General features: G+C 48.7%; 1 protein-coding gene across 3 annotated transcripts; it reads left to right on the top strand.

Moving 5' to 3' along the window:
* The first annotated feature begins 6,010 nt into the window (after nt 1–6,010).
* On the top strand, nt 6,011–26,430 carry TBCEL (tubulin folding cofactor E like). Of its 3 annotated transcripts, none has more exons than XM_014890456.2 (8): nt 6,011–6,099; nt 9,928–10,077; nt 12,262–12,401; nt 14,332–14,513; nt 15,507–15,763; nt 17,356–17,482; nt 18,006–18,122; nt 22,195–26,430. In XM_014890456.2, exons 2-8 carry the CDS (start codon nt 9,945–9,947, stop codon nt 22,511–22,513), a joined length of 1,275 nt encoding a protein of 424 aa, XP_014745942.1. In that variant the 5' UTR covers nt 6,011–6,099; nt 9,928–9,944; the 3' UTR covers nt 22,514–26,430. The 3 variants fall into 3 exon arrangements, with proteins under 3 accessions (XP_014745942.1, XP_014745943.1, XP_014745941.1); XM_014890457.2 differs by lacking the exon at nt 6,011–6,099 and adding an exon at nt 8,252–8,283; XM_014890455.2 differs by lacking the exon at nt 6,011–6,099 and adding an exon at nt 9,479–9,687.
* The last annotated feature ends 1,475 nt before the right edge of the window (nt 26,431–27,905 follow it).

Below are 27,905 nucleotides of genomic sequence, written 5' to 3'. Positions count from 1 at the left end.
CATCCTCAGCTGAAATGGAGGTCATGATGTGGTAGGGAGCCAGACATGAGCAGAAAGCACCAAATGTTCATGCTCTGAGGTCCTGGGAGCCAGGCTGTTCTCCTCTGTGAGGAAAGTTTGTCTGCTAGCCATTTCTAATGGCCCTGGCACTCTATGACTGGGTCAAATGGATGATATTTCTGTTTGGAGCTAGGCCTTGAGTGGAAAACGGGAGTTTTGTCAGGGAATGTCTTTGAGGAGGAAGTATGCTATTTTAGAAGTAGTAATCTTTGACCAACCTATTTCATTCTAATTCCTCCATATGAACGCTGTATTTCAAGGGGGCATCACTATTTTGGAGTGAAACCCACTGCTTTTAGATTTGTTTTGGACAAGGTTATGTCCACAAGGAGCTGTCAGAAAACAGCAGCAAGGATGGCAACACTGGGTGGCAAAAATGCCACCGAGCCATAGCAGGGACGAGAGAAGCTGCTGTCACAGCACCCCGTGCTCTGTGCTTTGCTCAGGGCTATTTCTGGGTTGTTTTCTGCTGTGTCCCAGCAGTGAGGACAGAAGCAGAGCTATCTCTCCACCAGTTTGCTGATCCATGACTGACTGGGCTGTGTCTGCATCCCTTTCCTGCTTGGACTTTTTTGCCAGTGAGATAGGATGAAGCCTTGCCAGGCAGAGAAGGATGAGGCAGGGCTGGAGGCCACAAACATTCACTCTTGATTCACCAGCAGTGCTTGTTGGGACTTTGGAAATGTCACTTTTGCCTCCAGTCTGTAAAATGGAGGTGACCTGAGTATTTCTCAATCTCACCCTGTTTGCTAAATACCCTGTCAGAGAATAGAAGTGAAGGGAAATCATTGGATTCATGTATAGGACTGGCAAGGTTTAAACTGTTCCTGTTTGCACAGGGCTCTAAGAGCGGGTGGAGATTTGCCAAGTGTTTGCCAACATTAATGGTTAATTATTATGAATCCTGGCAGCCCACAGACGCAGCCAGCATCTTTCTCCAAGTGGGATCCAGACCTGTAATGGAGTTGTTACACACAGAAGATGGGAAGAGACAGCTTCTAGCTCTGTTCTGTCCTGTTCTCCCAGCCAAAGCCCCATTCCAAAATCAGACAGCAGTGGCACCTCTCTGTATCATCAGAGCTACAAATCCAGGACATTTGGCAAAGGGAGGCTCAGCCTTTTCCATGTCTGGCCTCATTTGTGTCTGCTGGTGCCCTTTTTGTCTGAGTGAATAGGATGGAAATTGTGGTCAGAGATGAGATGTGTCTGGAACAGGTGGGTGCCACACCAGAGACACGTTCAGAGCTGGCTGGAGAAGAGCTCTGAGCATGATCCGTGCCCAGGCTGGGTCAGCGAGCTCCTGGCTGTGCTGTGGCACCTCCAAATGTGAGGATGTCACACTGAGGGATCACAGGAGAGGACAGAGCCGGCAGATCAGATCACACCTGAGCTGGGGGGGTCTCCCAAGCACAGCAGGGCAGCTGCATCCAGCACTGAGTGCCCAGAAGGGTCCCCACAGTGAAGGAGAGGGTGACAGCAGCCAGCAGAGCAAGTGTGGTCCTGAGTGGGGGAGATTTGATTTGCCAGACTTCATTTGCAGCAGTGCCAGTGCAGCAGTATCTGAGAAAGCTGCCTTTATCTAATAGTAACCACCCAGAAAATGAAATCAACTGCATAAAAGGCTCAAGATCCATTTGGTCCTCTGAGCATGCCTAGCAATTGCCAAATTATGAAAATGCAATAGATCTTGAGACTCCACTGGCACTGATTTATTTCTGATTTCTCCATTTGAATGCGCAGCCTCAATTTCCGAAGCTGAAAGCTGCATTGTCCCAATCTTTGGGCCACTGATAATATTTGAGAATTATGGCCATGGAGAAATGTTTGCTCTAAAAGGTAACTTCAAGGTGCATTAGTCTCGAATAATTGACAGAGACTGAAGAAGTGATTTGGGAAGCGTTTATGTGGAACCAAAGATCCCAGTGAACAGTTACCTTAAATTAATGGTGTAGCAGGAGCAGCTTGGACTTGATCAGCTGGCACTGGTGCTAAATGAAGTCAGGCTCTAAAGTTATTAGCAAAATATCTATGAAACAGCTCTGCTGTGGATTTATGAGCTTGCTTGAGTCTTTAGGGGCCGAATCTGCAGTGTGCTCAGCATTCCCTGGCTTGGGAGGGAGCAGGGAATGCTCAGCATCCGTCAGGATTGGGCTCTCCTGGAGCTCAGGTCAGGCTAGCAGGGCTCACACCTTTAACTCCCTTCTTAATCCCCAGATGGAATGAAAGGTCTTCTCTCCACACTTAGTAAATCTCCAATTTTATTTCTCATTATTAAATCATGGAATTGGCCATAAATGTTTAAATTAAGTGAAAGGAGGAGAGATTTGTGAGAAAATTGAAGCCTCTTTGAGGAATTGAAGAATAATCTCCAAGGATGAAGAAAGTTGCATTTGCCAGACCCAAAAGTAAAAGGATCAAAAAGCTACAGAAAAGAAACAGAAAATTGCATGGTTTAAATCCTCTCCCCCGCCCTCCTCTAAAACCTCTGCTATTTTCAATATAGGGAGAAGTATTCTGATAAGCAGCACAGTCTAAAATGCAGCAGCAGAGGAAGGAGCATCTCTATCTCTGTGTGTGACCCGGGGAGGTTTGGTGGCTTTGGTGTCCCTGTGTCCCCAAGTGTGACAGTGACACTCTCGCTCTGTGTGCAGCAAGACCTTTTGAACATTATTAGAGTGAGCTGGGAATTAATTGGGTTTAGATGGCACACTCTGACTGGAACAAAGCCTGGGTGCTTTTGTGTTTGTTTTCATTAGCACAGTGAGTAATTAACTGTTTGATTTTTCACAGATTGGGTTTGATTCTCCATCTCAGGTAATTTTTCAGGAATACATGGGAGAGGTTTTTTTGCCTTTCAGACCAAATGGCAGTGAAATTAGAGGAGTTTGTGGCTTTTGTGCAGGATGTGATTCCCTTCTGGCCTCTGTGCAACTGGTAAGTGCCCCCAGTGACAGTCGTGGGTGACATTAATTTGTGGTGCATTAGAAACACGAGTAATGAGGGAAGGCTCGGGACAGGATTATTTTCAGATATTGAGGATGTTTTGCTTGCTGAGGTTAATCAGGTCCAGCTCTAAAAATATGAAAATAACTCGGATTTGGTGGCTCTGTCACCTCACACGGACACGTCAGTGGGGTGAGTGTGAGGAATCACTGCAGGCATCCCCTGCACAGCCAGCCAGGAGGGAGGATGTGCTGATCCCAGTTCTCCCAGTTCCCATGGCCTCTTTAACCCTGGGCAAGCGGCTGTGGGAAAGAGGGGAGCCTGCCAGGGAGGGGTAAAAGCTTCGGCAAGAGGATACTTGTGTGCCAGGGAGGAGGAGATGCAGACCCATCAAACTCGAACAATGAGACAGCCAACGTGATAAGCACTCAGGGTCTGGGTTAGCTTGGGCTGAATTCAAACTGGTCCCCGGAGGGGGAAGATTATATTGTGTTAACAATTCCCTGACCTGTCCAGGCTCCGTGGAAATGGGCTCTAAAGTCAGCCAGGGGTACAGTGGCCACTTTCTCACACTTGCAGCACTGACCCAGTGGAGGTTAACACAGACATCTGCTCTATCCAGTCCATCTGTAATTATAGAAAGCAGCCCCTGAAATGTGTTTCGAATCAAACTGTGGTGCCAGTTACCAGCTAAAATATGCTCTGTCTGCCTTCTAGCAACTAAATAGCACAGGTGAGCTGTGCAAAAAGAAACCATGAGGATTGTTAGGGAAAGAGTGTGGCCTCTGAATGCAATGGGATTCTTTATCTCCCTGAAACAGATCCGAGAAGCAGAGGGGGAAGGAAAACCAAGTGCAGACAAAGCTCTCTCCGGAATGTATTGAAAGGACCAAATGAGGCGTTCAGAGCACGGGGAGAGAAGGGTTTTAGGGAGTGTTAGCAAGGAAATGTTCGGCTGTGCTGGCCTGCCCAGGAATGGAATAAACCCAGTGTTGTGTCAACAGGGTAGAAAGGAAGAACACCCAAGTGGTTTTCTCTCTGTTAAAGGGCAAACAGGCCCATGAAATGTATTTCAGCTTGAGCTGCTGCTGTGCTGGGAGGAGAGTGGGGCTGGCAGGGTAGCACAGAGCAGAACTGGTGATGGAGAATGGTCCATGGGATGTGGGCTGTGGCACCTGGGAAGCCCTGAGCCCTTCCACACTTGTACATTTGCCACAGGATGTGCAGCAGTGATGTGACTCTGTCATAACCCTGGCATCAGGAAAGGTTTTCTCCACCACAGTCTTGAAGAAAATCCCCCGTGCTTTGTTTAAAACTCTGGCTGTGAACCTAGCCCGAGGAGAAGCAGGGAATGGCAGACAGTGCAGCTGTGTTTTACTTGTGGTAATAGGTTTGGCCACCTCTGATTAGCTCATTAGATTCTATGACTAAGCCTATTACAGCTTTTAAATTTGGAGCTGGGGTTAATGTGATATGCTGATGGCTCCAGCTCTGGCAATGGTCTGGCTTTGCTTCTTGGGAGGGAGATTTTCTGCTGAGAAATCCTCAGGGCACCGGTTTAGCTTTGGGAATACCAGGATTGCCTCCTTGGCTTAGCCTGGTGGGTGCAAACCCACGATGTCTGTCCAAAGTGAGGCAGGGAATTCCTGGCACAGCAGGAGTTAACGCAGCCCCTGGGCTGGGGCTGAAGTCCTTCTGTTGTCCTGTGCCCGGGTAGCACCCACAACGCTGCCATTGTGCCTCGGAGGAGTGTGCACAGCCTGGGGTGTGCGGGTAACAGGATAACGCTGTCCCGATGATGTTACAGCCCGGGGAGATGCCCTGCAGCCACTCAGCCATGACTAATGCAGCTCTCCTCCAGCTCCCCTGCCTTTGCCAGCCAGGACAGGCCCTGTTTCAGGCAGTTTCTGATTCCCACCATGCAAGGATGGAGGTGGGGAACTAGGCTGAGTGGATTTGTCCTCACTCTCAGCGTGATTTGTCATCCAGGTCAGGCTCGGAGCAACCTAGGCTAGTGGAAAATGTCCTTGCCCATCCAGAGGGGTGGAATGGGATGAGCTTTAAGGTCCCTTCCAACCCAAAACCAGCTGGGATTCTGTAATTCTGTCCTTGAGCAGCCACTGCCGAAAAGGAGGTGCCAGCACTGAGTAAACAGGAGAGAAATGGGTGAAGTGTGAAGAGCAGGTGGGCACTGGCAGCAAAGGGATGTAGCTGCTGCATGAGCCAGTGCAGCCAATGCTGCTGACATTTTACATCCTGAACATGCCATGGTCATGGGTTTGCAGGTTTTAGGTAGTTTTATGTACCTGGCTCCAGCAGGACCCTGAGGGCAACGGGATGCCACCCTGAGGCAAGTCCTGTGCCCAGAGCTGGACCCTGGAACTGCAGGGATCTTGGCATCACCTCTGTGTGGCATCACAGAATCACAGACTGGGCCAGGGCAAAGAGACCTCAGTGGGTCACCTGGTCCTCCCTGCTCCAGCAGGGTCATCCCAAGGCACAGGGCTGTGTCCAGGTGCTTCTGGAGTCTCTCCAGTGAGGGTGACTCCACACCCTCTCTGGACAGCCTGTTCTGGGCTTGGTCACTGAATAATAAAGTCCTTCCTCCTGTCCTGGTGGAGCTTCCCGGGATCAGTCCCTGCCCATTCCCCTTGTGCCATTGCTGGGATCCTGAAGCAGGGCCTGAGCCCTGCTCGGAGCCCTCCCTGCAGGCACTGACAGACAGGGGTGAGGTCCCTTCTCAGCCCCAATTCCCTCATCAGGGAGATGCTCCCGTCCTTTCGTCTCTGTCACCCTCGGCTGACCCCGCTCCAGGATCTCCCTGTTCCTCCTGTGCTGAGGAGCCCAGAGCTGGACTCCGACACTGCCGATGCGCCTGCCAGGGCTGGGCAGAGGGTCAGGATCCCCTCCCTGGCGCGCTGGCATCGCTCTTCCCGTCGCATCCCAAGGAAACCCTGCTTGGTGATAAGGATGACGTCATCGGCGTCGCCGTCTCCACGGCAACGGGGGGAGCGCCCCGCCACGTGACCGCGCGCGGTGTCACGTGATGTTTGGAGCTGCTTCCGGGTCGATGCGGGACGCGGCGGCCGGGCCTGGGTGAGAGGGGCGGGGGACAGGGGGGGACAGGGGACAGCGGGGGCCGCTGGCACCCCCCGACACCGCCCGGGGACCCCTGGCACCCTCCGGCTGCCGCCCCGGGAGCGGCGCGGTGCGGGAGCGCCGCTGTCAGCCAGAGCCAGCCCGGGGCCGTGTGAGGGGACTGGGACAGGCCGTGTGAGGGGACTGGGACAGGCCGTGTGAGGGGACAGGCTGTGTAAGGGGACTGTGACAGGCCGTGTGAGGGGACAGAGACAGACTGTGTAATAGGACAGGGGCCAGGCCGTGTGAGGGGACAGGGGACAGACCGTGTGAGGGGACAGGGACAGGCTGTGTGAGGGGACAGGGACAGGCTGTGTGAGAGGTGGGAAGAGGGCTCAGGGGCTCAGGGCTGCACACTCTGAGCTGTCAGGGGGCAGCTGCGTGCTCGTCCTGCCCTGGGCCCAGCAGCACGGACAGGGGGTTCCAGCAGGGAATAATTGCCGGTGCAGTGGGACAGGGTCAGAGTCAGTCCACGAGCGTGCCAAGGGATAATTCAGGTGTCTGCCGTGTGCTCTCTGGTCTCCTCAGTGCTGTGGTGTGGGAACAAACAGCCATGCTGGGTTTGATGGAGTTTCACCTGCTTGGGTGGCTTGTCGTGGTGGCTCAGAGGGGCAGGCTCCCTGCCATGCTACAATTCCTGCTAAATCCTGCTAGGATTTCCCTGCCCAAGGCAGGGAGGAGTGGAACTAAATAATCTTCAAGGTCCCTTTCCAACCCAAACCATTCTATATAGTTTCACTTATCTGCCTCTCGAGATAATCTCAAGAATAATTTCCCTGAATCATGTCTCAGGAGAACGATGTTGCAGCTCCTTGCAGACAGATGTTTGTGCTGTTCATCCATTCCTTATGCTTTGTTTTCCATGTATACAAACATGTCAAGATGTGTTTGGTGTGTGACTCTTCAGGATTGCCCCGAAGGCATTTGAGTGGCACTGGAATTTCATTAGCATGCCATTGATGATATCATTCTCCTGTAGGGTCTCCTCCTGGAAGGCTCACAGCACAGGGGATGGAAATATTTTCCATGCTGTTTTCAGTGTTCTCTTTTCACTCATCAGCTGCAGCAGCACCCTGGCTTTCCCTGGAATCAGTCTCAAGTCAGGGTCGTGCTCCTCTTTCCAGACACTTCCCAATGCTGCTTTCAGCTTGGGAATCCCAGCACAGGAAGGAGCTGGAGCTGCTGGGGAGAGTCCAGAGGAGGCACCAGGATGATCAGAGGAATGGAACAGCTCTGCTGGGAAGAAAGACTGAGATTGTTTGCTTGGAGAGGAGAAGCTTTGAGGTGACCCCACTGTGACCTTCCAGTACTTGCAGGGAGACAGATGGAGAGGAGCTATTTCCAAGGGTCTGGAGTGACAGGACAAGGGGGAATGGCTTCAAAGTGTCAGAGAGTGCCTTTAGACTGGATATTGGGGAGAAATTCCTCCCTGTGAGGGTGGGGAGGCCCTGGCACAGGGCACCCAGAGAAGCTGTGGCTGCCCCTGGATCCAGCCAGGTTGGATGAAGCAACCTGGGATAGTGGAAGGTGTTGGAATGAGGGATTGGAATGAGATTTTTTTTAAGGTCCCTTCCAATCTAAACCATTCTGAGATTCTCTGTCCTTTGTCACTGGGGCCACAGCCCTGCAGCAGAGCACTTAAATATAACAACAAAGGCTATTTGTTGACACCTCTCAAAGCCCAAGTGCCTCGTTTGCACTCTGTGCTGTCATTTAGAAAACCCAGAGTTATTTTGAGACCTGAATTGTTCCTTGTGCTGTCAGCAGGGACACACTCAGAAACGTGCACCTTGCAGGTCACCCTGTCCTGCCCTTGTGCTGACAGCATTCCCTTGAAACCTGTCATTCCCTTTGCACATCCTGCTGCTCCCTGCTCCCAGGCAATTGTAGGGATTCAGAGAAGCCACGTGCATGACAGATGATTACAGGGGACGTGAAATCCCACGGGAAGGGAGGTGGGAAAGGTGATTGCCCACTCCACGACATTTCTGTCATCTCACAATGGCACTGGTGTTCAAAAGTAGAGCTTGAGGAAGAAAATGTTGGGGATTCAAATCTGTTGGATGTAAATGTCAGTGGTTTTTCTTCTCAGTTCTGGATTGCTCTCACACTGTAGCTGAAAACACCATTTTTGTCCATAAGGTGAGTTTTTCCTGTGGAATTTCCAGCTGATGTTTGTTCAGCAAATAAAGAGGGATGAAGCTGATAAGAAAGGTGATGTGAAGGACAGAAGGCTTTATGGACATGGGAGTTCCAGAATTTCTAGACCAGGAGATCTGAATGTGTGTTTGGAAAGCTCTGTCTGTCTGTGGATGGTGCTGAGCTCCCAGACCACTCTGGAACGAGGCCTTTCAGCCTGAAGCCTTGGCTGTCAGTGCAAATTGTTCCTGTACCATAGGGAATAGTTTAGCCTAAAATGAAATGCCTTGTTCCTATCAAACTCCAGTTTGAGGATTTAATTTTTGATTCTAGATAGAGTAGTGACATGAGTCAAGTTTGAGCTATGAATCAACCAAGCTGTTGAGAGATGAAAATGGTGGGTTTTGGGTTTTTTTGAAAGATTAATCCTATTTGTGACATTTAAACTTTATATATAATATAAAAATGACAATGTGCTCCTGTCAGTTGCTGCATGTTGTACTCAAATCCTTTTGGTTGATGGATTTTAGGTAGTCTGGTGATGAAGAAGTGAAGTAGAACTTGTTAAACAGGTGATTCTCAGCAAAGGGAGCCTTAGTGAAATCACTTCTGTTTAGAATTTTATATCTAGATTTGCCTGTAACAGTCTAAGGGAAAGAAATGGGCAGAAACTTCAATTCAGGATTAGCAACATGGCTTGCAAGAGATGTGTGGCATCAGTCTGAGGTTTAAAAATGTAATTTTGCTGTAATTAGTGGAAAAGCTGCTCTATGGCTAATTGTACAGTGTATTCCTGCACTGGTTCCTGAATGTTCAGGATTGTGATGCTGTGTCCATGATGGATAGCAGAACTAGGAGACCTCTGGAAACAATTTCTTCATTCATAGACCAAGCTCTGCTGTGTTAGAAACCCATTAACTGCCAAGTTCAGGGAAATAGAGCAGAGAGAGAGGCTGAGTCCCACCTGGGCAGGGCAGAACCTCAGCCATGGAGGGGTCCTGGTGCCAGAAACACTCCCAGCTGACTCTCAGTATCTCTCCAGGCAGCTCAGGAGCCTGTGATGAGGCAAGGCCTTTTTCCTGTGCTGTTCTGTGCCATGCCCAGATATGAAGGGCACAGTTATTATCTCCCAGATACATTAGGCAGCTGCAGAATGGAATTGGCAGGAGTTGTCTTTTGGCCTGGCCAAACGATGTTTGGTGACACAGCAGAAAGGGGAAGTTGGCAAACAGCTGTTGGAGCAATCTCCTGCTCACAAGCAGCTGTTTGCTCCTTCCCCTCCTGGCTGCCCTGGAAATGTGTTTGAGAGTAGCTGGGGATTTCTCACAGTCCTCGTGGGAGGGGCAGAAGTGACAAGTGCAGAAGTCACCTTTTGCAGCCTGGAATTATCCTGGAAGTGCACGTGGGGTAAGGAGGCCTTGAACTTGGCCTGTAATGCTGTGTTTGTACAGCACCAAACCCTCTGGCTTTGGGTTCTTTCAAGTAATGTTTTACTTGAATCTTCAATTTGAATCAGGACCTGTTAGATGATCTAGAACTCAGAAATAAAACCCATCTGCTTACTTTCCCTGTGTTTTCAAGCACCCCTATTAGAAATGATTGCTTGCTGACTGCTCATATGCTCTATTTTTCTCTTTTTTTATCTAGAAGTCCAAGAAGGGAGCATGGACCAGCCCAGTGGAAGGAGTTTCATGCAAGTTCTGTGTGAGAAATACAGCCCTGAGAACTTCCCCTACCGCCGTGGGCCTGGCATGGGGGTGCATGTCCCAGCAACTCCACAGGGCTCTCCTATGAAAGGTAAGTTCTGCTCTTTCTGAGCATCTGCAAGGAATCAACTGAAAGAGAAATCTCCTTGAATTGCCCAGAAAAAGAACAGTGGCAGTGTGGTTTTTTTACACAGAGAGTTGAGAGACTGGAATCTAACAAAGGTAAAAAATAACTGAACTGGTTGCTGTAAAAAACTAAATTTCTCTACAGCATAACAGAATCAGAATTAGAGAATAGAGTAGAATCATTTGGGTTGGAAGGGACCTTCAGGATCACCAAATTCCAGTTCTGTGAGTGGAAGATGGACCTAAGGCCCTGTGCAGTTTTGAGGGTTCAGCAGTCCTTGGAGCTTTTCTTCAGGCCACTGATCCTATTTTATTATTTGCTGCAGCAACAGCTGTTTCGGCAGAGGTGGCTTAAAAATGCATAAAATATCTAAATTTGAGGTTGGTTCCCATGCCACCAGCTTGCTTTGATGCCTGCAGGGACAGCAGCTCAGTGTACACAGGAGGGGACATATTTCAAGCAGAGTGATGAATTGTTGACCCTCCAGCCAGGCTGCTTTGGTGACAAGTGCCTCAGGTGAACTTGCAGTGTACTTTGTCATCTCAAGGCACCAAATGCTTTGTGAGATAGTGAAGAATTGCCCTCTCCTGTGCTCCTGACCTTGCTGCCTCGAGAGAATTTAGCCAGATGAGTGTCTGAAGCTTTGTGCTGCTAGTGGATGTCCTTGAGCCTCCCAGACTGCAGAATCTGTGTCACCGTCTCCTCTGAACTAGATCTATGTGACACTCTTTAGTCTTCCCTCACTCTCTGATGTTGGTATTTAATTCTTGGTTTGTATGGATGGGTCTGAGACTCACATTGATCCCATCAGAGCTGTCCCTGCTTTGTGTCACACATCTTGTCCATCATGATCTGTAGGAGTAATCCAAACATCCATCAGGTTAATTTGTGTCATAACCAGCCCCAAAGGGGCAAATAGCCATGGAAATCAGCTGGATGAAGTGTCCAATAACTGGGTTTGACAGAGGAGAAAAAAGGGCCTGAGTTCAGTTGAGGATAAAAGACTCTCAAAATGAACAAGAGCAGAAAAATGGCCTGATGGAATGTTCAGTCAGTGCCCTCTCTGCAGGTAAATTTACCTCTCTCCTGCTCACCTGAGCTGTTTGTGTGCTGAAAAGAGGCCACGTCTTAAAACATGACTGAGACATGACTTACAAATACAGCATTAGGAATTCCCAAAATGCCACACTGTCCTTTTAAGAAACCAAACACTTATGAGCCAGAAAACTTAGAAACCCAGATCACTCCAGGTAATTGTTTGCTGCTAAAATATCTTTCTAATCATGTAGCTGTCAAGTGTTAAGGAGAAAAGGGGCCACCTATTTAGGAAAAAGCTTGTGGTGAGATTGTAATGGATTTCAGTACTCCAGAGAGGTGGCAAAGCCATGTTGTACATGAAAGAGTGTAAGACTGATGGCTTGCCTTGGCTCAGTGTGGATTTCTTGTGTGGAAGTTGTTTCCTGTTACAAACCCCCAGCTTTTTGTCATGGTTTAGCCTTAGCACAGCAGGCTGTGATTGAAGTCCAAGTCCTTGGTTGTAGCTTTGAGTACATTTACATGAAGAGGAGCTGGAGCAAAACCAAAGCAGGAATGGAAAGGCAGAGCAGAGACCTGAGTCTGTGCATGAATGCTGAATGCTCTACACAGAACCTTGGGAGGGGAAAGCTTAGAATGGAAATGCTTAAATTCCTCCTAAGAAATGTTTAAATACCTTCTAGGAAATGTTTAAATACCTCCTGGCTGTTACTAGGCTCAAGTGGGCTCAGGGCTAGAGGATAAGGGATTCTGACTGTGCAGCTGACACTCCCCTAGCCCTGTGTCCTATCTGCAGCAGCAGCTGCCTGGGGAACTGCAGAAGTTGTGGCAAGGACTGATAGGAGACAAGCCATAAATGACAAAGGACAGGCCTGAAATACACAGAAATACATGGAGGAACTGAAGAGCACTGATAGGAGTGGTACTTCATGTTTACAACCAAGGCTTCAGGATGGTGCCAGTTATAAAATCCGTGTTTAACCTGACATCGGTGTAAATTCTGACATTACTGGTAGATTTCTCTTACTGCCTGTAACATCCATGTTTGGGGCTGGGTTCTGTAACTCCAAGGCAGTGCTGAGCAGAGGCAGCTTCTGTTTTTCCCTGTGCCAGACCGCCTGAACCTGCCCAGTGTGCTGGTGCTCAACAGCTGTGGCATCACCTGTGCCGGGGACGAGAACGAGATCGCCGCCTTCTGCGCCCACGTCTTTGAGCTCGACCTCTCTGACAACAAACTGGAAGACTGGCACGAGGTAAAATGGTGATGGGCACCTTACTGGGTGCCTTTCACAGCAATTACTGACTGCAAGTGCACTGCATTGATGACAGTTCCATTTTTGTGGCTTCTTTCTCATCTCTGAAGGTGATGTTTATTTAATTCGACAGCAACTGAGCAATACATGTGATGAAATTAATCCAGTGTGGCACTTCACTCCTTTAACTTGTGACTTACAGTCTTGGCCGTGGGTGAAAAATCTGTATTTTTATTTTATTTTGTCATGCAAAGCACTGGAACTGGCATTTCTAACACCAAGAAGTTAATGAGCAGTTTAGTTTTTAACAGAGTGGCAGTTGATTCCCAGCTTTGCCACTGTGATGGTGGACAAGGTATTTATTCCCTCTCCATATTTGTTGCCTTATCTGCAGAACAGATTTAATAATATTTACCACAAAGGATATTTCTGCAGCCTCATTAATTAATGCTAAATGCTGTTGTAAAATCCTTTGAAGTGCTTGGATGAAATAATGCTCAATAAATGCAATGTAACAGGAGTGAAACAATCTCAATCCATTCAAGTGTCATTAAGTTCCTCGCTAGATTATGCTCTCCTTTTATGTTCGTGTTTATTGTTGGAAATATCTGGAAAAAAATAGGATATTATGGGGTGTGTGCCATCAGATTCTCATGTCTTTAAGCAGGGAGGGAATGCAGTGCTTGCAGTGTCCCAGCTCAGTGGGGCTCACCTCATATCTGGTCATAGAGTGGTCACTCACAAGCTGCACATCTCACACCTGCTCTATGTTCAGTCTCTTCAGGCTGCCCTAGAACTGAAAGGCTTCTATGTGTGTGCTGGCCCCTTCCTCTGAGACAGGATTAAGTTTTCACAGCCCATCCACACCAGATAAATATCTCCCCACCCCTAAAAGCTGCCCGTGCTGGGGATTCCAGATCCCTGGGTAGCCTGTTGCCATGCTTAGCTAATAACCTCATAGGCTAAACTGTGTAATTTAAGTCTCCTGTGCTGCAATTTCAGCCAATTTCTGCCTGCCCTGTTCTCAGCAGGCAGGAGGAGCATCATCACTGTTCCTTATACAACAGCTTTTTACACCTGCTAAGATCTTTAATGCCTTCTTTCCTTATTTTAGTATAATACTGAAAAAAATACCATTCTTCCAGTCATTCATCATTTTGTCCTAAATCCTGTGTGTTTGCTGGACTGATGTCATCCGGTTTTCTACTTAGCTCCTGACATGTAGCACCCAAGCATGACATCACCTGAGAGGAGGTGTGAAGCGAGGCAGGGTCATTACCTCATGTTTGCCACACTTAAATTCGTGAGACAATCACCCTTTGCCAACAACTGGGCATTTACTGACCCCTGTGTGCCATGGTCTGCCCATCTGTGCCCATCCCAACTCTGCTTTGTGGAGTGGAGCCCTCCAGCCAGGTGTTCTCTGACCCAGAATTATTTCCTGCATTGATGTCTGCTGGTGCTTGAACTGCTTCCCACTCAGTTCCCCAGTCAAGGAGGGAATTAGGGACTGGCTGAGCTGTGTGGGAGCAGTGGGAAGCTGGACAAGTGCTCAGTGTTGGCCATGGAGGCAGAAGTGTCCATGGCCCCCTGTGAGCGAGGGCTGGCTCCTGCTCAGCCTTGGCCTTGAGGTGGATTTTATGACCTCTCCCAAGGGACTGCATTTCTCTTATCAAGCTGCTCCTAGAGTGTAATTAAATGAACTCTTGAAGAGAATGAGCAATTAACCAATCCATCTAGATCAGGAATGGCTGCAGTATGAATTACAGGTAGATATCCCTATGTTTTTCCCCATATCATTGCTCTGTGATGATTCCACAGGGCCCCTTTTAGGAGGTGGGATATTATTGCCAGAGGTCCGATTACTGCCTGATACACATTTCTTTCTTTCTGTTTGTTTTTTTTTTTTTTTTCTTCCCTCCTCACTTAGGTCAGTAAAATTGTGTCCAACGTCCCTCACTTGGAGTTTCTAAACCTGAGTTCCAACCCTCTCAGTTTGTCCGTTTTAGAGAGAAGTTGCGCTGGGTCTTTCGCTGGCGTCCGCAAACTTGTGCTCAACAACAGCAAAGCTTCCTGGGAAACAGTGCACACCATCCTGCAGGAATTACCAGAGTAAGCCTGGGGATCTGGGCATTTACTGCACTCAGGTCAGGGCTGGGTTATGGAGTCATGTGGTGAGGGATGAGTGGGCTGTGAAGATGCAAACATCAGTAGAGAAAAAGGGATGTTTTTCTTTTGGAGTTTGGGAACTCCAGGTGAGTGCTTTACATTGTCCTAAAAACCAAACTTGGGTGGTGCTGCAAAGCCCAAGCCTTCTCCTCCTCCAAACCTAAATACCAGAGCTGAATAATGACCTCAAAAATGTAGGAGGGTCACACTTCCCTCTGAGTCACTGTGCAGTGAATGGTGCAGGGCATACCTGTTAAATGGGAGGTACCTCTGAGGGTCTGGCCACTTGTCAAGGAATATTTCATCCTGCTTTACTCTGCTAAGGTGTTGATTTCTGTGGTTTGGTCATGGGCCACCTTGGCATTCTGCTCCCATGAATGTCCTCAGTGGCTTCATTTTGATGACAGATCCCTCTTTGTGTGGCTTTGTAAGTAGAGATGATGACAACAGAATGTCCTGCGTGGCCAACCTACACTTCTCTGGGATTGGGAGAGTTCAGTTGTCTGAAAACTTAGTGACATCTGCTCTGTCTTTAATGGGATCTGTTCTTTCTTTAATGGGATCTGTTCTTTCTTTTATGGGAATCTTAGGCAGTGATGTGGGGGGAAAAATCATGATCAGTGTTGTATCAAAGCCCCGTTCTAAATTAATTTGAGATAACTGGGAGCGGGTCCCAGTCACCGTTGGAGCTGGATTGGTGGCTTGTTGGGCACAGATGTGGAAGACAACCCCAACCAATCTGTTACACAATACTGGGAGAGACTCAGGGAACACTTAAAAGGTTTTTTAAGTCTCTGCAGATATGGATGGGAGCAGAGATGTAGTTGAAGCACTATGTGGAGTGCTCAAAGGCCTTCTGTACACCAAGGTTCTGTTACAGAAAGTTGTGTTAAAATCACACAGAATTGATGACATGATCCTTTCTGCCCTGTGCAGCTTGGAGGAGCTCTTCCTGTGCCTTAATGACTACGAAACAGTGTCTTGTTCTCCAGTGTGCTGTCAGTCTCTCAAGCTACTCCACATAACTGACAATAATCTTCAAGACTGGACTGAAATTCGAAAGTTGGGAATTATGTTTCCATCACTGGACACACTTATCCTGGCTAACAACAACCTCACGACCATTGAAGAGTCAGAAGATTCCCTGGCAAGGCTTTTCCCCAACCTAAGATCCATCAACTTGCACAAGTCAGGTGAGAGCCTGGAAGCTGGGATGGGTTTTGTTGGTTGATCAGAGTCTCTCCTCCTGTAAAGATGACAAGCAATGAACTTGCCCATCTGTGGGATTTTCCTGCTGCTTTGGGTAGTCAGTCATTATCAAAAGATGAGTCACAGCAGTGTGGACCAGTTAATCAAAATAAACTGGAAAGGTTTTTTATGTTGGTAGTTTCCCTCTGTTTCCCATCCCTGCCCCAGGTACTTCTGGCTGGGGAAGGATAAATAAATGTCTGGCAGTGGAGAGGATGAAAGAATCCCATTTTCCCTTTATTCCCTGTTTTATCTCGGGTAAAATGAGGGCATGTGCAGGTATGCAGTGCGGATCAAGCATCCCCCAGCAGAAGCTGTCTGTCATCTGTGCTCAGTCATTACAGCCTCACAAGTGATGCTGGAAGCTGCTTTTACACTCCAGCCCCTGAGAATTCTCAGCCAACGCTCCAGAAAGAGAATGAGCAGTTGGAATATTGGGAAGAGCACCCTGTGCTGGGAGAGAAGGAGCTGCAGGGCAGCTCGTGGGGGCTGTGACGTGTTTGTGTATGACACACAGCAGAAATTCATCTGCAGGAGCACTTCATGCACCAGCAGCTTTTGTTCTTTACAGCTTTATATGCTGTGCAAGTGCTGCTGAAGTGTCAGGCAGGTAGAAGGGACTTTATTAACGTGTCCTACAATGTAAGCATCAAGGAATCCCTGTAATAAAAGCTTAACTAGAGGAGGAAAAGCCTGTTAAGCTGCATTTGAAAGCAGTGTCTCACTAAGGAACAAGTGCTCTTCTGGTAAGTAGTTTTGCAGTTTTGATGCCAGGTGTTTAAGAACTATGGGCTCTGTGTTGCATTTTGATGTTTTTGGAGCTGAAAGTCCAATAGGAATCCCAAGGAGCTTGTTAAAACTTTTTGGGGGTTTTAGAGAAAGCTGCTGCACTCTGAAGTTCTGGCAGGCGAGGACTCCCAAGATGAGTTGTGTTGATCTCACCACACAATCACAGCTCTGCTGAGCTCAATCTTCAGCTTTGTTTTATTTTGCCCTCCCTGCTTGCTTTGTTATCCCAAATGTCAGGTCTTGAGGGGACTGAAAACGAGTTAAAACCCTTTTCATTAAATGGCTGGATGGCTTCTGGGACTGTTTCACCGTTGGGTTGTGAGCAGAAATGGCACCCAAGGTGGTTGTGTATGTGAGGTAAAGGCATTTAATGGCTGTTTAGTGATGCCTGGAATGAAAGAAGTGCTGGTGACTTCAACACTCTGAAGGCAGCATCCCTTTATAGACACAACATCACTGATGCTGGTCAGTCCCCAGCAGTGAGGCCAAAGGCTGAGTGGTCCATAAAAAAGCCATGGAGAGCATCCTTCTAGACTTGGAAACAGCACAAGACAATTTCAGCTCCTCTGTCTTGTAAGCAAATGTAGATTTTTTTTTTTTTAGCAGCACATCGTGAGCAAAAAGCCAACTTCTCAAAGGAGCAACAGTGACATTCTCCTGTCACATATGTTCTTTGGCTCTGTCTGATTATCTTGGATCCTTGGTGTGTTTTCTGTGTTTGTTAACACAGATCTTTCCTCCTGAGCAGGTCTGCATTGCTGGGAAGACATTGACAAGTTAAATTCTTTCCCCAAGCTTGAGGAAGTGAAATTGCTGGGAATTCCTCTGCTGCAGTCTTACACCACTGAGGAACGCAGGAAGCTGCTAATAGCCAGGTCTGTTGGTTTGTTCTGCTCAGCAGAAATGTGACAAGGCAAGGAAAGGGTGGGAGCAGGTAATCAGAGGAAGAAGCTGGCAGGAGATGAAGTTCTGTGTGAATGCTGAAAGATTGGGACTTGATTTGTTGGGTGGGAACAGCTCATCAGAGGAAGAGGTTGGTAGGAGATGAAGTTCTGTGTGAATGCTGAAAGATTGGAGGATTGGAGCTTGTTTTGTGGAAAAGTCAGAGAAGTGAAAATGTTAAATCTGTCTGCTCTGTTTCTCAGGGGATTTTGTGAGTATCCTACGAATCTGTGCACACGTAGTGGATATCTGTGGTGAAATGAAAATGCTTAATTTTGAATGTTCTTATGAAACTACCTGGAACTTTCCCACTCTCTCAAAGAGATCTAGGCCTGAGCTTCCTGGCAGGAATTGTCACGATGTAAAAGCTGAGGCACTTTTGCTGTGATTGCCTTGTTGGTGAGGCTGTGTGGGCTCCCCTCCTGGCTGACTGTGGCTCTTGGTGTGTCCCTGCAGGTTGCCATGCATCACCAAGCTCAACGGCAGCATCGTGGCCGACGGGGAGCGGGAGGACTCGGAGCGGTTCTTCATCCGCTATTACATGGAGTTCCCTGAGGAGGAGGTTCCTTTCAGGTAGGGATTCTCTGTCCTGAGTGGAGAGCAGGGACAGAAGGGTGGTGACTGGCCAGGTGATGGGAAATACGTGCCAGCTGTTCTGTGAAAAGCACATCCCTCACCTTCCTCTGACCTTGGCTCCTTCGGTCTGTTTGGGCTGGAATTGTTATGTTCTTGTTGGCTGATGACTTTCGGGGTCACTCCTGAGGCAGGTTTGGTTTTAAAAGTGCCTGTGTCAAGTGCCATTAAACAACATCATTGTTCACTTCATGACCTTCATTGTTTCCTGGCCTCTCCCACGGCTCCCCTCATAATCCACCTGTATTTGGGAGTGTCCAAAGCCAGGACACATCGTGCTCTCCACTGCCAGGCCAGGGTATCTAATCCTCTGGACCATCTGGTGTGTGGATGTGGCTGGCAATGGGAAGCTGTCTCCTCACTTTCAGGCCTGCAAATCACAAGTCTGATGGGTTTTCTTTGCCAAAAAAGTGCATCCAATGATCCGTTCATCTTGGTAAACTAATGAACTTGGACAGATGCTGTTCAGTCTGTATCTTTTTGGTGCCAGCATCCACTTACTGCTTCTAATGGGCTGAGGAGGGATCATGGAGCATCAGGCCACTGCCTTTACCTGCCCTCTGCCCTAAACACTCATGTGCTTTTGGACAGCAAAGCTTTATTATCTCTTTTTTACAGAAAAGGGGTAGGACAGGAGTGTGTGTGTGTGTGACTCTGAGGGCACAGACAGAGGTGGGGACACACTGAAGGTCACAGGTATGGCCAGGCATGGATGACAGAGGTGCCAATGTGTTTTCCTCAGTGTTTTCCTCTGCTTAACTCTCAGCTAAAATGCCTTTTGTTTTTCTAAAGCACTGGATATGTGACTTGCCAATCCAGTAAGGGGGTGGGAAGGCTGGAATGGGGAATGAGGGCATGGCATTTTGTGTGAATATTAATAGGATCAGTGATTATAAGATTTGTTAAAAGCATGCTGGGGTCAGTTCAGAGGCAGAGGGCAGTCATGCAGTCAGGGAGACAAGACAGCTGGTCCTTTTTCTGAGGGCAAGTCCTGACTTGTAATTTTAGAATGCCTTGAAGCGTGAAAATTGAAGGAAATATTGGAAGGAATAACAGCAGAGACAGAGAATGCAGGAGAGAGGAAGGAGAAGGGGAGACTGGGACTGTGAGCTCATGGTGCTGTTCCCAAAAGGGATTAATTTCCATAGCATTTCATATTTCTCGTGTTTGGTGGTGACAGAATGTCAGTGTTCCATATATTGCTGGGAAGGACACAGTGGGGTACAGCTCTAGGCACTCGTGGTGCCTAGGACATGGATTTTGGGAACAGGCTGTGTGTTACACATCACCACACACTACTGGGATTGGTTTGTAGGTGGGATCTCATGTAAAAGACTACTGACATCTCATCCAAGAAAACCAGGCTAATTTTGTCCAACGTGTCAGCTTTATGCTAGAAAAATTACCTCCCCCTCAGATTTCTTAGCCTTTAAACATTGGTACTGCCTTTTTCATGGTCAAAGGCCCCTTTGTCCAAATCCCTTCATCTGTGCAGCATTTCCAAGAGACTTCTGCAGCTACCAGAGAGGGTTGTTCTGTCCTGGAGGGGTTGGGTGCCACTGCAGACTCTCTCCTAGTGAGGCTGCAGATGGCTGAGAGTGTCTCCAGTGCTGGGTTTCAGTTCCTGGACCACAATCAGCAGCCCTTGTCTGAATGAAGACCTGGCATTCCTTGCAGAGGGATTTTGTGTCTCTTTGCTGCTAAAGCTTCCCCTTTCCCCCTCCAAAATCTGGCGTGGTGGCTCCAGAAGTGGTTTGTAATTAGAAACTAATCAGGGCACACATGTTGTGGCTGGGGTCTGACATCTGCATTGCAGTGCTGCCTCGAGCAGAGGGAGAACAACTTGAGCAGGGAAAACTTCCCAGTGGGAGCAGCCCCCCTCCAGACAAGGCAAGGTGCAGCCTGTGATAAGCTCTGTCACCAGAACCCCCCTGCTTGCTGCATTGCTGTCTGCAGCTGGAAGGGATCAGGCAGGCAGGGAAATGGAAGGAACAATTTATCTCTGTGGATGTCGTGGTTGTAGGGAGCGCCGGGCGCACAATCCAATATTGGCTGTCTTGTGGAGTGACGTCCTCGTGTCTGGGGGGTTTTAATGAGCCCTCTGCTTGTCTGCTCCACTGTTTATCTGCAGAGTATCACAGGCATTTTCAGCCAGGCTCAGGTCTTCAGCAGCCTCAGTGTCTGCCAGGCTGCAAGGGGTGATTAGAAAAGTCTCCAGGGTGCCTATTATTGGGGTCCAAAACATGCATGTACAAGTCTGCCTTGGTCCTGATTGATTTGAGGGCAGCCAGTCACTCACACTCCCCACTTTCTTTGCAGCTCACATACAAAGGAGCAGGCTGCAAAGCTCATTCTGCCCTTCCTCAACATAAGGAAATTTCAGACAGCGTTGCTTGACCCACCACATATTTACAGCACATATTTGGATAATCGTGGCTCTCTCATGGTGGTTCTCTCTCTCAGCTTGTCTGAAATTTGTCCCCCTCTTTATCCTCTCCCTACCATCAGCCCAGTTCACTCTTAGTGCATGAATCATGGCAGTAATTGTAGCTGGCCCAGAAGCTGTTGCTGGTCTGCAGCAGCAGAGATGCTGAGAATTAAAGGGATATCCCAAAGAGGAGGGTTTGGAGCAGCAAGAGGTGGGTTCCTCTCCTTTCCCATGGGATGTTGCTGCTGGCAAATCCTTCCAGAGGAAGAAAAACCCTCCCCACTGCTGACACGTTGGCTGGCATTTGCTCTGCCTGCAGGTGGGTTCAATGTGAGGAGTGTTGTTTTCTCTCAGCACTAATGGCTCTCCCAGATCAATGGGGCTGCTCCTACCACCCCAGTGCTGCGAGAGCAGGGCACCATCCTGCCTTTGGACGCTCTGCTTGTGTCCGTGGGACTGGGGAAATCCTAGTGCCTTGTGGCCCTTACCTCAGTGCCCAGCACACAGAGGGGCTGCTGTTCTCCAGGAACATTCCTGCCTCCAGCAGGACTCCCTGGGGTCACCCCTCCTGCCAGATCCCATCTCTGCTGCGGGGGCTGTGACACCGCTCTGAGCTCATTCAGCTCCGCCTGGGATCGGGAGCACAAAGCGCTTTCTGTGCAGGGGCTCTGAAACGTTACCTGTCCTCGGCAGCTCTCAGCCTTTGTCATCCCAATCCCATTGTGTTTTGTGCTGCCATTCCTCCCCTTTCCCAGCCAGGCAGGGAGATCCAGCCTGGCCCGATGGGAGCGATAGCAGGGGGGCGGGGGTGACACAGACTTTCCATTGCAGGGACCTTGGGAAGAACACTCAGAGAACTTGGCTGCAAGGACAAGGTGACAGTGGAGTGTGTGCCTCTGCTAGTAAAATTCCCATCTTGTTTTAGAGCAGGTGTGAGGGATCAGCTGGCAAGAAGTGCCCTGTTTGTTATCAGCTCTCAAACTGTTCAGCAGCTCACCTTCCTTGGGTGATCTTGATGATCCTGTGCTCAGTGGAGTGTAACATTTGGGACCTAGATGGCCTTTTGGAAAACAGCAGGAATGTCTGATGATCAGTTAAGTTGTGAGGCCACAGATACTGGGAATCTAAACTGAAGGCTGTGTCCTTTTTGTGCTTGGTTCTGGCACTCTTCAGTGAAGTGTTTTCACTGGAGCAGGAGGTGTAGAGTTGTGAGCACAACGTCCTCTCTTTCTTCCAAATCCCACTGCAGCCACTGGCTGGGATTTCTGAAACTGTAGGAGCCCAAACTGTGCTGCTCAGTTTTGTCAGGAAGCTGTTTTGAGACCAGTCAGCTCAAACATCTCAGGCTGCTGCTAACTTCACCTTCCTCAGCAAGACATTTCTCCCTAGTGGGACACTGAGCTCATGTCAGTGCCACGGTGCAGCCTGGGGACTGTGGGACAAAAGTGGCTGGAGTGCTTGGGCTTTCTGGGGCTTTGGGCCATCAGCTGGAATCAGGGTCAGTGTTGTCTCAAGTGGGGAGCACTCAGACCTGGGAAATGTGCATTGGCTGCACCATAACTCTGAACTCGTTGAATTTTACAGGTATCACGAGCTGGTGACCAAGTACGGGAAGCTGGAGCCCTTGGCAGTGGTGGATCTGCGGCCTCAGAGCAGCGCCAAGGTGGAGGTTCACTTCCAGGACAAGGTGGAGGAGATGTCCATCCGCCTCGACCAGACTGTGGCAGAGCTGAAGAAGCACTTAAAAACTGTGGTGCAGCTGTCAACAAGCAACATGCTGCTCTTCTACTTGGACCAGGAGGCTCCTTTTGGTCCCGAGGAGATGAAATACAGCTCGCGGGCGCTGCATTCCTACGGCATCCGGGATGGGGATAAAATTTACGTGGAGCCCAGAATGAAATAGCCTTCTTGCCCACACCCACACGCCCCCACACACCCACACACATGCATTGAGGAGTTTTTTGCAAGGTTTTTGTTTCGGTTGGTTGGTTGGTTGGTTGAGGTTTGGTTGTGTTTCTGTAGCAGGTAATTTCTTAGCCCGGAGGAAGTGCCCTGATCTGAGAACCATGCCCACCATCCACTGCAGGTGACCTTGAGGTGACAATTGACTTCAGGACGTGTGTTTCAGTGTGGGCAATACCTTGATGTTTCCTTTGATGCTCCGGTATACTCGTGATTTGGCATGAATGGTCAGTTGTTCAAGCTAAACAATGCCAGGGTCCATAAGGGAGAAGACAGCTCGGTGCAGAATTTGACCTGTTGTTTTCTTTTCCTAAATTTTTGGTGTTTTGCTCCACCAGAGCTCCCTTTGGCCTAGCTATCCAACTGTGGCTCGAGCTTGCTGTAGTATTTTCTTGCAGCTTGGTGCTGTCTCAACCTTTTGTTGTGCTCGAGTTCACAGGAAAGATCTCCATCAGTATTCTGCTTGATTCAGAGCTCAGGTACTTTAGTGCATCCACTTCACTCCACTGGTTTGCTTTCTGTGAGTGCACAAAATGGGGGAAAGAAAAAGAACTCCCGAGAAAGAAACTTTCTTTTCAAAGTGCACGCTCTATATCCACCTGATTTTGGGGGAGAAAAAAGAGGTTTTGGTTGCTGTACCCATCTCTTGCGGTGCCTGCAGCCTCTGGGGATAACGGGTGTGTTGGAAAGTGAATTTTGGGACGTGGTGGATGAGCGCTGCCTTGGAAGGGCTTTTAGAGCGACAGGTCAACAAGGGGTTGAAAAGCAGCTTCCCCCAGTGGCCATTGTCCATCCTGATGCTGAAGAGATCCTCTGTGCACTTCACCTTGTACCAGTGGGTGCTGCAAGTGGAATGGCTAAAATTCCTCTCCTGGCAGAGAGGAAGAGTCAAGTTGAAGTTTGTGTTTGTTGCTGTTGCACCAGTTCAAACCTAGCACTTTCCCCGGGGCCCCTGGCCGGGGGTCCCTGCGTAGGGTCCGAACTCGGAGGATGTGTTGGCTCGGATCAGCCTCTGGAAGTGGAGGAACAGAGCAGCTGGACTCACGTTGGGTGTTCAGCAGGTTTCACTCTCTCTTGGCTTCCCCCACGCGCCCCTCGTAGGCATCGCCTGCTGCTGCTTCACGTAGTCCCTGTTTTCTACTGCAGAGCAGATGCCCCTGCCTGCTCAGTGAAATCCTCCTTCCTTCCTTTCTCTTGTTTCGCTTTCTTGTGTCTTCCCTGCTCCAAGTTCAAGACTTTCCCGATTTCCTGGTTCTGAGCAGCTGCACAGCAGTTTTTGGAGCTGTGCAGCGAGGGCTCTAGTTACACATGAACTCCTGACCTTCGTTTTGAAATGCTCCCTTTATCCCCACGTGCACTTTCTTTCCCAGGATGCTTTTGCCCACATCACCGAGCTCCTTTGGTATTCTTGGAGTTGTGTATTTCTCTTCACATTTTACCTGGATTGTGGGGTGGGATCATTGGGGAGGGGATGAAGTATTATTATCTCATAGTTTTCAGGTTTAGGATGTGGGGATTGTTCAGAGGGGATTAGTTTCTTATCCAAAGCAAGGGTTGAAACGGGAGGGTTTAAAACAAGTCACTAATTTGTGCCTCATCCCCCTGCCAAAAATAGCAATTTCTTGGCCCTGTTGAGATGAGCAATAGGGAAGGGAGCAAGATTTTCCATAGGTAGCATAGATATTCCATAGATCCGTGGTACCTGTAAACTAAACAGCAGGGAGATAGTGGCAGTGTTACATAAAATGATGCTTTTATAAGCTAGAGCTTTACTGAAATGTATTTTCCACTGGGGCAGCGAAAATAATTTGCTGCCTGATAGCAGAACCCTTAAGCCAACACCTCTGTATGATATATACATACCTACCAATAGGAAAAGTTGTGGTTAATAAGATATTTTGTTATAAAGCAAAGTTTTATGAAGATATGGTTGTTTAATATTAGAAGCCTATTTCAGCCCTTGACCTCCAGTGTAAGTAGGGTATCCCTGAGTGGCTGCAGGGTCTGAGACAAGTGACCTCTGGGGATGCAAAAGTATCTCTGACCTGATTCTCCAGAGCAGTAGTTGCCTCTGTGGGTGTATTTATGGCGTTGTACCTGCTGTTAATGAGATGCTGTAACTCTTGACCAACTTCCTCAGCACAATTAAGTGTCTGGCTTTCAGAGAAGGGAATAAACAAAGGCCATTAAAGAGTGGAATGGGATGATAAAGAAGAGCCAAGTACGTGCTTTTAAGTTTGTTTGCCCATTAAAAATTGGGCTGTCCATGAAGGGATTGGTGCTGTCACCAGCTCAGAACTGGCAGTAAATCCTGATTTTATTTGTGACAGACCTGGTGGGAACTGGAATATGGAAAAAGACAACACAGAAGGTTAACAGATGCTGGGGAATTGGTGGTGACACCCAAACCTGCTCCCCTGGTCTGTTCAGATATGAAATCACCACCCTGCCATTGCCCCAGGGGAAGGTTTTTCTCAAGGCATTCACCTTGTGTGCAGATAGTGGAGCAGTCGTGGGGTAGAAACCAAGAATCTTGGTTGGCTTCCCAAGGAGAAGGACTCACCCCCAAAACCCAGAGAGAGTTTATGTGTGCATACGATCACATAGCTGTGGGAAGTGGGACCAAATGCACACAGGGATGTGACAAAATACCCCAAATCATGATACCCTGTGGGGAAGGGTCTTGTGTGTGTACCACCCAACAGGAGACCCTGTCTTGAGGGGAGAGGAGAAGGTTCTGAATGGGAGGGGAGGTTTGGGTTTGGGTGCAGGTGTGGCAGGAGGTTTGATTTAAACCTCTGCCGTGTCAGGAGGGGCCGTGTCCAGGGGTTGCCAGCGTGTGCCCACTTCAGCTAAAGGTCCCTGGGTCTGTCACATCCCCTAGAGAAAACAAAATAGATTTGCAAGCTTCCCTGGCTTGTGTGTCCTTCTATCTGAGGGCTGCTTTTGTCGAGAGCTGTTGTGTTATTCCTGCTAGTTCATGCATAAAAGTCAGCCTTGGGCAGCCTGCACAGTGGGCAGAGCACCTGCTCCACGAGGACTTGGGTGACAGCTGTGTACCAAAGTGTCACACACTCCGTGTGCTGAGTTCAGTGCTGTGCTGTTTGGTTTTGGATATGTTCCTGTTGAATATCCATGGTTTTGGCCAGATGTTCGGGGTGGATCGTGTAGTGGGTGCTGTTATGAATATGCACGGAGTGCTGGCTGTCCTCTGCTCCCTGGCTGGGATTTGTAAGCTCGTTTTTTGGGAGCTGCAGGCATGCTGTAGCAGGTGTGACCCGTGGTGGCTTGGAGGAAGTGCTGCTGGGGACAGGCTCTCCCCGTGCCTCTGCTCCTCGGCTCTGGAATCCGACCCAGGTGCCGCAGCAGCTCTGCCTCCTCTCTTGTCAGTGAGATTCTGTAGGTTCTGGTCGTGTGCAAGCTTTGAGAATGCAAACGAGGTGCTTAAAGCAGCCCAGAGGCTGAAATATTCCTGGCAGCTGTGCCTCCCTCGTTTGGATGTGGCACTTTTGTAGGCAGCAGAGAGATGCCTTCCCCAGAGCAGCATAAGAGGGGCTTCAGCCATCTCGGGCCTTTGCCTCTGTGATTGCTTTTCTGCAGTTCCTGGAAACTTCAAATATAATTTAAACATGAAGATCTGTTCTTGCTCCCTGTTAATGTTGCATCCATATGTAATTTCAAAGATGAAGAACTGTAAGTCCATCTGGTTTTTTATTCTGGTTTCTCTCCCCGGGGATACACCTCCCACTCCCACGATTTGCCTTTGGTTTGCTCGCAGACTTCGTGGTGGAATTCAGGCCAAAATAGGTCATTGGTTTGGATCAGTTCAATAAACTTATGTAAGTTTTTACACAAAAACTCTTGGTGTCATGAGCTTTGCACTTTTGTGTTCCCTGAAACAAAAATGTTCTCTGTTGTCACCCCAAAGGTGTGAGTGAAAACTGCCGGGATTTTTTGTCCTGCTGATGGTTTTGTTGTCTGTCTGAGGGCTTGGGCACAGCCACCTCACCTGTGCAAGGTGCTACCTGTCAAAAGGAGAAGTCACAGAGCTGGAAGATCTATTCCTCTTCTGGACTGTATTTCTCCATGAATGGATCCATCCCCACCTCCAGGAATAAAGCTCGAGCTCATTCTCTCTCCTCAGAGGGTCTGGCCTTGGGGTTAAAATAAATTTCACCCTCATGGCCTGCACCAAATGACCCTGGGGGAGACAGGAGGAGAGAGAAGCCCTTCTGGATGGGAAACAGCTCCTGGACAAATCCATGGCCAGGGCATCTTCCATGGGCTATGCCAGGTCCTTGAGATGGAAATGAGACAGGGCCAAGGTCGAGCAGCCACAGAAGCCCTTGTGGCATCTTTGAATGCTCGTTTTTCCTTGAGGTAAGGCATGGGAGGAAGTTTCCTGCTAGAAGAATTAAGGAAAAAACAAGTGTTTTGTTGTTCAGGTCCGATGTGTTCAGCACTGCATGATGGGAACATCCCCTGCCAAAAGAAGAGAGGCTGGAAGACAAAGTCTTCCCCAAAGAGACAGTGAGACCAAATCAAACTTCATCAGTGTTCACTTGCTCAGGACAAACAGGACCAGAATATTAAACTGACAAAGGAGCAGAGGGAAACCTATTTTCATTTTCACCAGTTTTCTGTGTTACAAAACAGAATGAGGAGAGTCAATTGATTTTCCTGGAGCTGGTTGTGTTTAAAATGTATGGGAGGGAAGGGAAGAGCTGGGGTACAGGCTGGAAGTAATCTGCCCCTGGAATATCAGTCAGTGCTGATATTCCCCTGCCCTCCTAAAATAGCTGTTGGCTTAGAAAAGGGTAAAAATAAATTTAAAACCGAAAGATTCCTGCTAGCAAGGCCATGCTTGGAGGATGGAGGGGAAGCAAATTCTGGGATTTGCTGTGGAGGCAGCGAGCTGCCTGGTGCCCTGATGTGCTAAAAGAGACTGCTGAGGTAAGAGACAGATTTTTGGGGGAAACTTGCTGAACACACTGCCAGGAGCACCCAGAGGAAAGAAGTCTGGGCTTCTCGTTGGGCTGCTGGTGTTCCTGTCTCCTCTCTCTTCCTGACAAAGGGTGGGGAGGACAAGAGGAATTAAGACCTCCTAGCAGGGAAAATAGGTAATAAAAGGCCCCCACCCAAAATGTCAGAAGGGAAAATCAGGGAAAGTTCAGGCTGTTTTCCCACAGCTGGGGTTGGAGCAGTGCCTGTCTGAACCTTGCTGCAGGCTGAAAAATCAGCTCTAACGTGGCTCTGCTGCTGGATCCTTCACCCCTCGGTTGCTGTTCCAGCTCTCCCTCTCATCCAACATGGATATGAACCAACTCAAAGCA

Source organism: Sturnus vulgaris, chromosome 23 (assembly GCF_052056855.1).
Source record: "Sturnus vulgaris isolate bStuVul1 chromosome 23, bStuVul1.hap1, whole genome shotgun sequence".
Taxonomy (NCBI): domain Eukaryota; kingdom Metazoa; phylum Chordata; class Aves; order Passeriformes; family Sturnidae; genus Sturnus; species Sturnus vulgaris.
Note: the sequence above shows the minus strand (reverse complement) of the source record. Positions and strands in the feature narration are given on the sequence as shown.

Coding starts and splice junctions, on each gene's coding strand:
- TBCEL (XM_014890456.2), top strand. CDS start 9,945: ATGGACCAGCCCAGTGGAAGGAGTTTCATGCAAGTTCTGTGTGAGAAA. Junction 15,764..17,355: donor CATCAACTTGCACAAGTCAG/GTGAGAGCCTGG, acceptor CCTCCTGAGCAG/GTCTGCATTGCTGGGAAGAC. Junction 18,123..22,194: donor GAGGAGGAGGTTCCTTTCAG/GTAGGGATTCTC, acceptor TGAATTTTACAG/GTATCACGAGCTGGTGACCA.